General features: G+C 36.3%; 1 protein-coding gene across 18 annotated transcripts in view; it reads right to left on the bottom strand.

Moving 5' to 3' along the window:
• Positions 1-13,720, bottom strand: part of MBNL1 (muscleblind like splicing regulator 1) — a 206,809-nt gene that overhangs the window by 13,085 nt on the left and 180,004 nt on the right. For 16 of the 18 annotated variants that reach the window (XR_003971917.1, XM_030330384.1, XM_030330369.1 and 13 more), the window contains 3 exons: positions 6,812-7,069; positions 5,570-5,623; positions 4,518-4,671 (listed from right to left, as the gene is read on the bottom strand). Coding sequence is in view for 17 of the 18 variants with exons in the window: in XM_030330384.1 (XP_030186244.1) it covers positions 4,518-4,671; positions 5,570-5,623; positions 6,812-7,069 (466 nt within the window). In the remaining variant the exon portion in view is untranslated. The remainder of the gene's footprint in view (positions 1-4,517; positions 4,672-5,569; positions 5,624-6,811; positions 7,070-13,720) is intronic. The other 2 variants (XM_030330374.1, XM_030330373.1) reach the window with 1 other exon arrangement.

Genomic DNA, 13,720 nt, shown 5'->3' with positions numbered 1-13,720 from the left:
GGTCCGTGAGTAGTTGGGTATGTAGTCTATTCTTCCACCATAGCTCCATGGGCACAGGCTGCCAAGGGAGCGTATGCTGCTTATGAGGCTAAGGAGCTTAGGCAAGCATGCCTGGACCCGAGGCAGTCACAGGAACCCTGGAGTGTGTAGCTTGCTGAGACCTTGTAAGCATGGGCCATGATCATACCAGCAGTGACCAGTGCTGACTGAAGAATGGAGAATGGGCATCTTATCTACCCTACTGGATGGCACAGGCCCTCACCTTGGGTGGGGGGAGGGGGGTGATGGGAGGGAAGAGAAGATGTGAGAAGGGGGTCCTGAATCCCGGTAATTAGACCCCAGTAAGGGAGCCTAATCTCCCACTGAGATTAGAGTTTAGAGTTGGACTTCATTTGAATTCAAGAAAATAAAGTGATGTAAATAAAAGTGGTACTTCTTACTCCAATGTCAAGGGTGAACTCCATACCTACAATGTAAGTAGACCCTAGATTATACATACACTGTACGAATAATTAATTGAGTTTTAAAGGGCGAAGATTTTTTAAAAAGTAGTATATCTCTAAAATTTAAAAAAGAAGCTTGGATATGAATTTACTCCAGTAACTGTATTTATTTTTAAACGAGATGGAGGGTATAAAAGCACCAATCATGGGGTCAGGGTATCAGTAAGGCCCAGTTCATTTTTTGGGCCAAATCATTTTTAAGGACTTGATACAAAGAGCTCACAGATTTTGAGAGACTGAGTCAAACCCACCTGACCTGATTTCAAGTTCTGTCTAAACCTTACATACAAGCCATGCAACTTGGAGCAAATCATTGGACCTGACTAGGCCCCAAATTACTCATTAGTAAAATGGGACTATTAATGCCAACCTTTTGGGGTCGTTGTGAGAAAATATGAGATAATGTATATAAAGTATCCAGTGCAGTATGGCACAGAGCAAATATTCAATAAAGACGGCTGTTTTGAACACAATGTGTGAAACAACTGGGCCTGAAACCATTAGGGAGTTGTGGGGCTTGGATTGGACAGAATGCACACCTTGTAAAGGATTTACATTCTGATTTTATTTAAACATTCTTAGACACTTCTGGATTCTAGATTTAACCCTTGGGTCATAAATTTGCAATCTCCAATATGAATACTGGCATACCATGTGGCATACAATAGATGTGTGTTGATTCAATGAATGGATGGACATGGGTGGATGGGTGGATAATGGATGGATGGGGAGACAGGTGGATGGATGGATCAATGCATGGGTGGATAGGCAGATGGATGGAGAGAAAACTGGGAAGGACAGAGGAAGGAAAAGAAGGAAGGGAAGGAGGATAAGAGGGAAGAAGAGATAGGTGGTTGGAAGGACAGATGGATAAATGATTGGATGGATGCACAGATAGACGGGTGGATGCCACATAAGCCTAATTTTGTTATTAAAAGTTATATATATAATTGTTTTTAGCTAGTTACCTGGCTTGCCACTGAACCTTGATCTTTTGCCAGCAACCCAGTCTATATACATAGTTACCTCCTCAAATGACTTAACTATGCTTCACTGTAACTTCAATGTAACAGACCCACATACCCCTTAAGTTATTACTGAAGCAAGAGACCACAGAGCTCTAAAACTCTAAGTTGCAAAAAATAAATAACTTCTATTTTCTTTTGAGTTCCAAAAGAGCCTTCAGAATATACCTTCCAAATCATTATATTGTGGGCAGATGGGAGGCTCTAATCAAATAAGTCATCTGCACAATAACACAGTCTTTGGAAAATGAACTTCCTTTTTCCCAGGTATTATATTTGAGATTACACAGATGTGTGGTAGGATGGATTTCCTGTAGTTCTCAAAGGGCATTTAAAAAATTGAACTAGCTGTAAAATTTTTTTTTTAAAATAGAGAAATTTCATATGCAACCATCCAAATGAGGTAAATATCTGGGAAAAAATCAAAAAGACCTGCAATACTGGACATCAGGGCCATTACATTAGATTGTGCAGGTCTGCACAACTAACCACGGGAAGCAGAGACACAACTACCCTATAATGTAAATGGGGCCACAAAGGATGTGCAGTTTACAACAGGTACAACATGCCAGGCAGATATTTCTCTGAGGCAATAGAAGCTAAGTCAAAACACTCACCATCCTCTTTAGATTGGGCCTGTGCTCCCCAGTGCCTTCCAGACCTCACAGCTCCTAATTTATTTCTTGCTCCATTTGTTTATATATCCTTCCTGGCCCCTAAGGCATTTTAGTTTACATTCTTTGCATCAGATTTCTTTCTTTTCTGGCTGTCTGACAAAGTGGTTTGGCAGAAGTAAAGACGGGCTATCCATTTTAACCTTTTAATGTCATAGAGCCAAATTTTTGGACACAGGCACATATGACAAATGACAATATTTTAAAAGAATGATGAAGGTATTATCTACTTCTGATTATGTGACTCATAAAGGTTAAGCCCTTTAAAAGTGGCTTACAGATAAATGTAATTTTATATTATTGTAATAATTTCATATCATAGTGATTAGAAATATCAAGAATAGAATATAGACTATCTCCGATGCAAAATTCATCATAAAAATGCAAATATTTCTTAACATTTTTAGCACATTTCAATATACTGTGACACATTTTATTTACATTAAGAACACTTCGTTTCTAGAAGAGAGAAGTATGATTTTGAATTGCAAATGTGTTTGTTTTTCCCACACTTGATCCTTACCTAGCATCTTTTGCTCTGTCTTATCCACAGACTAAAAGCCTTTCTAGGGAGAGATTACTGCCAGAAATATCATGCAATTAATGGTTATGTTTATTTAGCAACGTCCTTAGTCATCTGAATATTGTTGGAGAAACTAACGTAAATCCCATTTAATAAGACTGAACTGTTAGGTTTCCCTAAATAATATATGGAGAGAGTTAGATGTTTTTATTTTTAGATTTTAAATAATGAAATTCACTTCTAATGACACTGTTTTACTGAATGAAATAAGCTGACAAAAATAATCTTTGGTTTCTTCAAAGAGACTATGGTAGTTACCCACAATCTCTTAAAAACTTTGTTTAGTGATCTGACTATAGAAAACTTGATATATTCGCTGAAGACGGCATAAATCTAGGGGCATGGCAATTTATATAAAAGCAAAAAGATTACATTCTGGAAATCTCTGAAAACCTGTATGTGTTGAGAAAAAAGTTTCAACCTTATAAAGTGTAAGAGAAATGTGATTTGCCCCTCAGAATGCAATAAATATGCTACAGATCAAAATGATGTAATTTGTATTCTAAAATGGACAAACTGCAAATGCACAGATACTATTTTGTAAGTACAATTACTTTATCCATGGTGCCTAAGGCGTATGCATTGTAAGTCATGTAATATTCCACATACTCCAGTTCACCGAATCTTGTTACATATTCTACATACGGATGGCCAGCTTTCAGAGATGCACTGTATAGAAGTTGTGCTTGGCAGTAAAAACTAATGTGAATATAACTTATTCTTTTGTTCGCTATTCAAAAATAAATTCTCACATTCTCTTGTGGCATTGCGAACCTAACGCATTTAAGTACTGTCAATATAGCATAATATACTAATGGTGCTGGACCTCTGACATACATACCTCATCATTAATTAATTTAATTAGTGATAAAATTATTTTATTAAATAAATCTCTGAACCCATGGTAATTATCTTAGAAAGGTTAAGAGGTAAAGGGGAAAATAGGATTAGAGTCTGGTTAGTTGAATTCCAGACTATACGAAGTTTAACATGGATTTCCTGAAGTCAATGAAGGGTGCATAAAAATAATAAATTTTCAGGTAATTAAATGACTGATTAATGTTTCTAAATTTTATACCCGTGCAGATAGTTCTACAGTATGTTTATGTGACTAAGTTGAAATCCACTGAAACGACAAATGTATAACTCAATAGTAGATGTAAACTTGTACTTCTATTAGCTCATGAGAAAATAATGATTTTAAGCAATGTACTGATTGGCACACTTTTTAAGTGCTCTGGAACACAGAGTCAGCTTTTGTTTTTTTGTTTTTTTTGTTTGTTTGTTTTTTTATTCTCCACCTCAAAAACAAAAAGGCTGAAAAATAAAAATCAAAACTGAAAGTGTCATTTCATAGAATTCAAATTTACTCTGGAATCATGAAGGCAAAGGGGTCTTACAGCAGAAGAGTGTCATAAAATAGCTTGACAGACATAAAACAGTGTTGAGGAAAGAGAAAAAAAAAGAGAACTATATTTCAATTCCGAATTACACACACCAAAATAAATCTATAAAATACCACAATGATCTTTGATCCATTTCTCATTACACTAAGATTCTTAGTTTTTAAGGAGAAGCACATGAGATACCTCAGTTCATCCGCTACTGCTGACCACCTTACCTTCCAACTATCTATGGCTAACGGCAAACTGGGGGCCTGGCTTATCTGCTCTACCAGCGTATCTATCTGCGGCTCCCCAGATTCGTTCATGAATAAGCTCAGACCCCTTACCTGGTGGGAGAAATGCCGTATGTTGTTGCAACTGCATGTTGGCTAGAGCCTGTTGGTATTGGAAAATACCAGTGTTAAAGACTGCGGTGGCACCGTTGGTTTTTTCAAGAGCAGGCCTCTTTGGTAATGGGGGAAGTACAGCTTGAGGAATTCCCTGTTTAGTGAATGAGTATAAAAAACAAATACCAGTAAAAAGAGAAAAAGAAAAAAGAAAAATCAGTTGAAGGCTAAAATTGTTAGGAAGCATGAGCAAGCAAGCAGCAGAGCACTGAACTACCCGGGGGGTGGGGTGGGATTCCAATCAACAAAAATTAAAGGGGATCAAAAAAAAAAAAAAAAAAAGCAAGATAAAAGCTTTAAAGGAAGCATTATTTTTGTCCAAAACAAAACAAAACAAAAAAACAACCCACTAGGACAAGAGCACATGTTATAATGTGTTAAAGTGTTTTAAGTCCCATAATGCTTCAGGCTTTCTGTGAGAAGCCACTGATTTGGGGCAAGAAGAAAAGCTGCACTGCGAGCTCCATGAGGACTGACAAGTATAAGCAATGTTAATAGTTAATCGTACAGAGTGACCAGAACAGGTAAAATAAAAACTCATCCCACTCATCTCCTCCCCACCAGACCTACCTACACATGCAAATGTCCCAGAGCATGCAAGTTTTTTTTTTCTTAAACACTGAACTATAAATATTAAAAAAAATAAATAAATAATTCTATCACTAAAGCCATGCTAACCAAACAGGTACATAAATATACAGTCAAAAATACATTTTTAATGTCCTTAAAGTATTTCACTAGAACATTCTACAATGTAGTTAAACTGAATGTGGGCTGCTGGGCTTTCGGAATCTTTCATTGTATGATATCCGTCCAGGTACTCACAGTAGAGTCTTTCCACTAATTTTGTCAGGAAACCACACTCAGTTTTTCATTGTACTTTACAATTTTATAACAGAAAAAGGAATATATATTTTTAAATTGATAAAAAAAAAAAACTTGTATCTACAATAAAGCTACATGCCAAGCTAAAAGGTGAAAGGTCATAGTACCAGGTCAAAGGTTGCCTCGAGGGGTCGCTTCAGTGATTTGACAGCCGACTGAGTCTTAATTAGCAGGCAGCGAGCACATGATGGCAATGGGCCAGTGGGGTTCAAGCGCATTAACATAAACAGCAAGCAGAGGTGCATCATGGGGGCAGCAGTGCATTTTTGGGTAGGTGAGAAAAAACAAATAAAAAAACAAATCATCGGAATGCCATATACAACGAATAACAAGACTAAGCATGCACAATAAAGGCACTACTGAGTTGTTATTGGGAGGATAACTCCTCTTTGTAGTTAATTACAAACAAGATACTCTAACAGAAAAAAAAAAAAGAGTGAAAGGTAGAGAGGAGGAGAGAGTCTGCCTTCTGTATTTTTGCTCAAGTATCCATAAACAAACACAGAAAAGACCTCTCTCGTGATTATTTTACTGTGCTGTGAAAACCACACAGTGTTTTTTATGACTATTTTCATGATTAAGTCTTTTATATATTTATGTAAAAAAAGGACAACATTAAAACAGCTAAGCAAAGAACAAAGAATGGACTCATTAAAATCAGCTATTAGATCACATTAAAATTTACCTTCAGAATATAGGTGTTTCTGTTCTAAATGATCCAATTTCTTCCTTGAGTACTGCTGTCTTTCTCCTTTCTATGTAATGGCATAGTCAAGCTTCTCTAGCGTTACAATTATATTTATGCCACAATATTATTTAAGATGATCTAGATAGCACACTGTTCAAAATCTGGTAGCTAATCCTAAAAACAATTTTGTTTCAGCAACTCTCCTAAACAGTTCCAGATTATGTTATTGTTAAAAGCAAGATATATGTAGAGAAGAGCCTTGATGTGCAAAAGAACACACCGAAGGAGAACAATGGCTGATTAGATGGCACACAGAAAAATAAGAGGACTGAAAATGGCAGTATCGTTAAATCGGAGAGGAGACAGGTGTTCTTTACAAAGCAGAAATTTTAGAAACCCTATATCCAGAATAAGACAGAGTATTAAGAGTTAGGCCAAGGGAAGGAGCAATCTGAACCATTTGAGGAGTTACCCTCACTTCTGTGAACGGTAACTTCATTATGTATTGTCTGGGATACCTGAACAAACATATCTTCAGCAAAAAAATAAAAATAAAAATAAAAAAATTTAAGGTTAATAAATGAATAGCTTGTAGTCAGATCTAGTCATTCAGTTTGCTGTACTGACTGCTAACAAAGAGAGAGCTGATGTCTCTACTCACCATGGCAGCTGCGGTGGCTGCTGCCTGAGCGGCTGCAGCCTGGTTGACCTGGTATTGGGCAGCCTTGATCTTGGCTTGCAGATGTGCAGGAGGATGAAAGTATTTGCACTTTTCCCGTGAGCATCTCCCTTTGATGTAATCCATACACACGGTCACTGTGTTGTCATTGGTGTCAATCATTGTGCTGTCAGCGGGATGAGCAAACCGGCAATCGTTTTCTCCTCTGTTGCAGTTGCCACGCTGGTACTCTCGACATACCTAGGAGGTCATTAAGTGCATGGGACTTGGTCAACAACGTGGGCAAATGCGATCTTTCTGGAGAGTTTAACTTAAAGGTGGTAGAGGGCTACACGCGAAAGGGGAAAAGACCATTTGCAAAAAAAAAAAAAAAAAAACCACAAAATAACTTGAAGAGTTCCTCCTTCGGTGCACAAGTTAAGCCCCATTTCAGTAAAATTTCTGTGAGAAAGAAAATACTAATACTAATTTAATACTAATTATGGTAAAGCATCTAATTTATACTATGTTGATGTATTTATTAATTACTGAGGGAAGAAGAGTAACTTTACAGTGAAGCCACCACTTTAAGCAAGTGATCAACATGAAGATCACCAGTAAGAAGACATAATGGCATTGTGTATCTACTGATGGGTAGGACACACTGGAAAAAAAGGTCACCACATCACTTTCATTGTATCGTGGCCGAGAATGCGTAACCGGCATTTAATCACATATGTTTTCACTCTTATGTGGATCCTGAGAAACTTAACAGGACCATGGGGGAGGGGAAGGAAAAAAAAAAGTTAGAGAGGGAGGGAGCCAAACCATAAGAGACTCTTAAAAACTGAGAACAAACTGAGGGTTGATGGGGGGTTGGAGGGAGAGGAGGGTGGATGATAGGCATTGAGCACTGCTGGGATGAGCACTGGGTGTTGTACGGAAGCCAATTTGACAATCAATTGCATCTTAAGACAAAAATCATGAGGAAATATTGGACAAACTGAAATGGAAGAATGTTTTAGAAAAGAACTGATCAGTCCTCTTCCGAAGTGTCAAGGTCATGAAAGGCAAATAACGATGATAAACTGTCAGAGACTGAACGATCCCGGGGTCAGAGAGAGGAGGTTTGTAGGACAACTGGTAAAATTTGACGGCGGTCTCTAAATTGGTTAAGAGCAGAATATCGGCACTAATTTGTTTTGTAAGTGAGAACATGGCCATACAAGTTGTTAATACTTGGGTAAGAAGGATAGGCAGGAACTCATGGTTCCGTTTTTGCAACTGCTGTGAGAATCTGAAATTATTTACAAGTATAAAAAGTAAAATCTGATAGCTTTGTAGTCAAATGTTTCCAAGAGCTAATTTTTTTATTTTTTTATTTTTTTTTACCCTTAGAGATCCTTGGTAGCTATATAAAGCAGATGGAAAAAGATTCTTGTTTATTTGCTTTATACCTATTAATTTTGGATGGAGTCCCTGGGGAAAGGGTGCAAATGGATTATTTCTCATGTGTCTGCTCCATTTTGACTCTTATTATTAAAGTTTGTCATGAGGGCTGCTCCAAGCAGGAGTCTGCCAGCACGGTCTTCATCTGGGATAGTGTGACCTTTTTACCACAAGAGGGCCATCTAAAACACAGAATGTCCTTTTTAGTATTTTCATGTTCCTGCTTCTTGTTTCACACAGTTTTTATTTTTCATGTTGTCTTCTCACAAACAGAAAACACACAGATCCCAAGCATTTTATTTTGCAGTACAGCAAGGAAGTGAAATGGGAACCCTGTTATGATTCAAAAGGCACAGGTTTTCTTGGATATGTGTACATAAAATGATCCCATTTAATTCTAGGTACTTTTCTCTATTATATTCATATCCCATTACTGAGCAAAGAGCTTCTTTTAAAAAATACCACTATAATTTGTATCATGCCACATCTTAAAACAGCATTATAAATGACATCTTGCACTATTTTTAAACCTCAAGCTAGCTGAAGCTTTGTATTCCACATATACAGCAATGAGCCAACTTTATTCATCATCTCATTCACTTTCTTCAATTAAAAAAAATTACTGAATAAATGCTATAGGCCGGACACTCTGAGAGATATTAAGACTACAAAAATGACTTAGGAGGTTACAGAAGAGCCTTTTTCTTCTTCTTCTTCTTCTTCTTCTTCTTCTTCTTCTTCTTCTTCTTCTTCTTTTTCTCATTGCATTTGTCTTCTTGAACATAAGAAAACAAGGATAACCAGGAGTTGATAATTTGAAAGTGATTAAGCCGTTATCCAGAACTATTGTCCTCCACACTGGCTGGGCACCAGTGTCAGTGGCAAAGCTTTCTACACCACAAATCCCCAGTCCCTAACCAACACTTACTGAATTAGGCTTATCAAAATAGACAGGAATAGAGACACACTTAAATGAGAATAAAAACTTTTCACGTATGTATATGAAAATGATGCTACATTTAGACTATCGCATGAACAAAAAGGCTGTTTTTCCACATAAGCAAATCTACGTCAGTATAGTCTCATGCAATAGAAAACTGTATGTGACTGCACACTTCTGGGGTGAGTTCTCCGGGAATTCCTGCTTTCTCGAATGTACTCACAAAGAACCTGGCAGCAGGTGAACTAACACCCTGTCTTTCAATTTATCTTACTCTGCGCCACACCGACAAGAAGATCCAAAGGTGAGCTTTTTCAGAACTATTAAAATCTAAGATTTGTTATTTTCCAAAAACAAGTAGGCTTAGGCGTGCCTGTGCCAGAAATTTGAGCGTCATTCTCCCAAAATAACAACCTGGGTGCTGGGCTGATTTTGACTTTTTATTTCTCTTTCTGTCTCAACATTATTTTTATTTTCAGTGATATAAACTTACATTCAGATTGCATACAAATGGTCTTCATTTAATGTTTTTATTTATTTAGGAGAGAGAGAGAGAGAGAAAGACAGAGCACAAGGTGGGGAGGGGCAGAGAAAGAACGAGACACAGAATCCGAAGCAGGCTCCAGGCTCCAGGCTCCAAGCTGTCAACACAGAGCCCGATGCAGGGCTCAAACTTACAAACTGAGAGATTATGACCTGAGCTGAAGTTGAAGGTCTAACCGACTGAGCCACCCAGGTGCTTCTACAAATGGTCTTTCTAATACACCTTCTCATTCCTGTCCATCTGCTTTATACGTGTGTGTGTGGTTCCTACAGGTTAAGGAGTGGTTTCTTATCATTTTCTACTCTTTGTGTCTTGCAAGATGCAATTCAGGAGAACTTTAAGTCTATCTAAGAAGAATTGATAGTTAGTGTTCCACTTAGAATTTGTCCTAAAACTAGCCTTTTCAAAGTTTCAAAGAATGTAGTCAACTGCTTTTGTACGATATGCATTTTTTTACTTGTTTTTATTTTTTTCTCACTTAAAGTGCTCCTGACATGAGAAATGGAACAGAAGAAATATACTGAGATAGCTGTTCTCCCATTATTTTTGCCCTTGAAAAAATAAATAAAAACGATGGAAAATCTCCTGTGAAAACTTATACTGCTAAGAGCTGTATACCAGAGGGGCCAGAGGGGTTTGCCAAATGCTGGATGTGTGTCTATATCATTGGTACCTACCTGAACAGAACAAACTTCTCAACGCTTTGAAAACACCTTTTTCTCTAATAATCATCACCAATAAAACAGGATCCATCCCTGGACCGCTGAATTTGAGTTTGGCCTGGTTTCTCTGAGGAACTCAAGAAAACTTTAGACTATACTGATCTTCAAAAGAAATATCTTAGGTGTGGTTTCATATTAGCAAATTATAACTGGCGGACAAGCTTCAATAAACTTAATCTCGGAATTCAAATCAGGATAAGAAATTGTAGGATTTACCATATGGAGAATTTAAAACACAACAGGTAAAATTAAGTTTGAAAATCCTTAACAACATTGTGGTTCTTTTTGCTTTTCCAATCCAGTCTTCTGCATGCACACATTTTTCAAATAGTTATAATTATGGTATAGCTACTACTTGGTGACCTGTTTTTGTTCAACAGTGCATGTAAGTGTTTTTTTAATTTTACTAAAATATAGTGTCTAGAGTGATAATTTTTGATGGCTGCATTGAATTCCATCAAACAGATGTGCATAATATAGGTAACTCTAGCAGAGATCATCTAGATTATTTCCAATATTCTCATATTACAGATAACATTGCAAGGGATATATTTATGAACACAGACATTTAAAAATCATTTTCTAAAGTTACATCTGCAGAAATGGCATTAGCGAGGCAACAAATATAAGCACTTTTTATAGTTTGGTAAATGGTTTTCAAACAGATTAAAATAATTCCATCTATTTAGCTAAACACATAATGTGTTTCAATCAAAAAAATGTTGAATCTTTTACTCTACAAACATTAAGGCAGGATTTGTCTTATAAATCAGATAAGTTTTATAAATTTTCATACGAAATAGGTAAGAGGTTGTGTTTACATTAAAAGCCATCATTTTAATGAAGATATTCACTGAACACTTTTATTTTTTTAATTATTTTTTTAACATTTATTCATTTTTGAAACACACAGACAGAGAGAGTGTAAGTGGAGGAGGCCAGAGAGAGAGAGATGGAGACACAGAATCTGAAGCAGGTTCCAGGATCTCAGCTGTCAACACAGAGCCCAACGCAGGGTTCAAACTCATGGACCGCGAAATCATGACCTGAGCTGAAGTCGGACACTTAATCAACTGAGCCACCCACGTACCCCTCACTGAACACTTATAAATATTAAAATCCATTTCCAGAACCATCTATTCCATAATTATGGAAAATTAAGAGTACTTAGAAAATCAAAAAAATCAAAAGTACTTAGAAAAATTCCCAAAGGAATGTGACTTAATTCTATGTTAACTTTTTTTGTTTTGTTTTGTTAATTAAACAGCAGTGGTATAATGAAAAGAAAATGGAGTTTAGAATCAGAAATTGTGGGTTCTACTTCGTTCCTACATTTACCAGCTATGGAATCATGAATACCAAGAAAGATAATGTATAGATTAGCTGAAAACACACAATACAAATCTGGTTAAAATAAATAGTTCTGTTATTTGACCTCTAGGTTTTTTTATGATTGTGACAAACCTATTTCAAAATGGTCAGAATAATAACAGGTTTTATAACTATTATTAAATTCAGCAATGTTCTGCAAGTTAAGGCACTGAGCTTCTAAAGACATTAATGCCAATGTCTGAACTTATTCAAGGTGGGACAGTCATTTGCATGTTCGTTAAAGAAAGATCTGTTTGAAGTAGTATGTTTTGTGCTCGCCATATTTAAGGCAGTCATTTTTTGAAAACAACTTTCAAAAGCAGGAACAGAGAGCTTATTACAATAGGGAACAGGGACTATTTTAATATTTTGGGAAGTCAATTTAAAACATAATAACAAATATGAAGGAGCTTATACATATATAACATACAACACTGTATATAAATATATATTAATATTTAAGGAGCTTCCATATATATGTACCTATTGTTCAACAATAAGCATCACAGACTTTATTTTTTACGAAGCTTGAGCTATATGAAACTTTAAAAGAGGAGGGGTGCCTGGGTGCCTCAGTCGGTTAAGCGGCCGACTTCGGCTCAGGTCATGATCTCACGGTCCGTGAGTTCAAGCCCCGCATCGGGCTCTGTGCTGACAGCTCAGAGACTGGAGCCTGTTTCAGATTCTGCGTCTCCCTCTCTCTGACCCTCCCCTGTTCATGCTCTGTCTCTTCCTGTCTCAAAAATAAATAAAAAAACGTTAAAAAATTTTTTAAAAAGGAATACTGGATAAACAATGATTTTATCAAAGTACCACAGCATTAATGGTCATGAGTATATAATCTAACGCCAAAAAATTATCCATATTTTTACCTCAAAAAGGATTATAATCTTCACATTTTAAAATTCTGGTGATTATGGACAATGATCTCAGTAGATTGTATAATTAAATTCCCAAGAAAGAAATCTGATGATGTGATACCTACTTTCAATGTTATCTAATAATTGTACAAATTTGGCCCATCTGAACTTCATTTTCCTCCTTCTAAAAAAAAATGAAAAAAAAAAAAAAAAAACACCCACGTCAGCTACCTCAGAGGATTTCTGTTAAGATCAAATGGGAGATGTCTTTGAAATCTAAAAGGCAGAATCCCTCGTTATACCATTAGGGCAGAGAACACAAGCATATTTCTACAGATAATACAGCTCAGAATTTATCACTTTATCCCATGTAATTAAAAAAAAATCAAACTGACCAAGTAAAAAAATCCTTCCATTTTCAGGTTTTCATTTATTCATTCCTATGAGAAACATGTAAACCAAGAGGACAGGAAAATACAACTCTGAAACAAGGTCATCAATAGGTCAAAATGCTCAAGTCAACAGTTACTTTTACCACTTTTGCTAAAAAGTGAAACCAGAGAAATGCTAGATTTAATTTGGAGGAAGCAATTAGTAGAAGAACAGCAAAAGTGAGTGGTTAAGCTTAGGAGTTACAGTATTTTAAACAACTTACAACTTCTTCATCTCCCAAACAAAACTCAAACTAGTCACAGAGAGTAACTGACAGACTAGATGTTTTAAATGGGGATATGACTACATTGTAAAGAGCCATTCTACAGCCTTAGTACAGATTTAAAAAAACAAAAAAACTCCTTAGACCTGTGTGCACAAAACTCTCAATATTTCTTAGTAATTTTCTAGAGAAGTTAAAAAGTCATACAAGCAGCAGCCAAACACCCTCCACAAAAATACAAAATTAAAAGAACCCTACCAATAAGCTTCTCTTATTAAAAAAGTATCTGCTTTTCTAATCTTATTTTGAATCGAATGTCTTCTATATGCAATGGATCATGCCAAATCCATTAAACACCTATAAAAATCTCA

This window comes from Lynx canadensis, chromosome C2 (genome assembly GCF_007474595.2).
Source record: "Lynx canadensis isolate LIC74 chromosome C2, mLynCan4.pri.v2, whole genome shotgun sequence".
Taxonomy (NCBI): domain Eukaryota; kingdom Metazoa; phylum Chordata; class Mammalia; order Carnivora; family Felidae; genus Lynx; species Lynx canadensis.
Note: the sequence above shows the minus strand (reverse complement) of the source record. Positions and strands in the feature narration are given on the sequence as shown.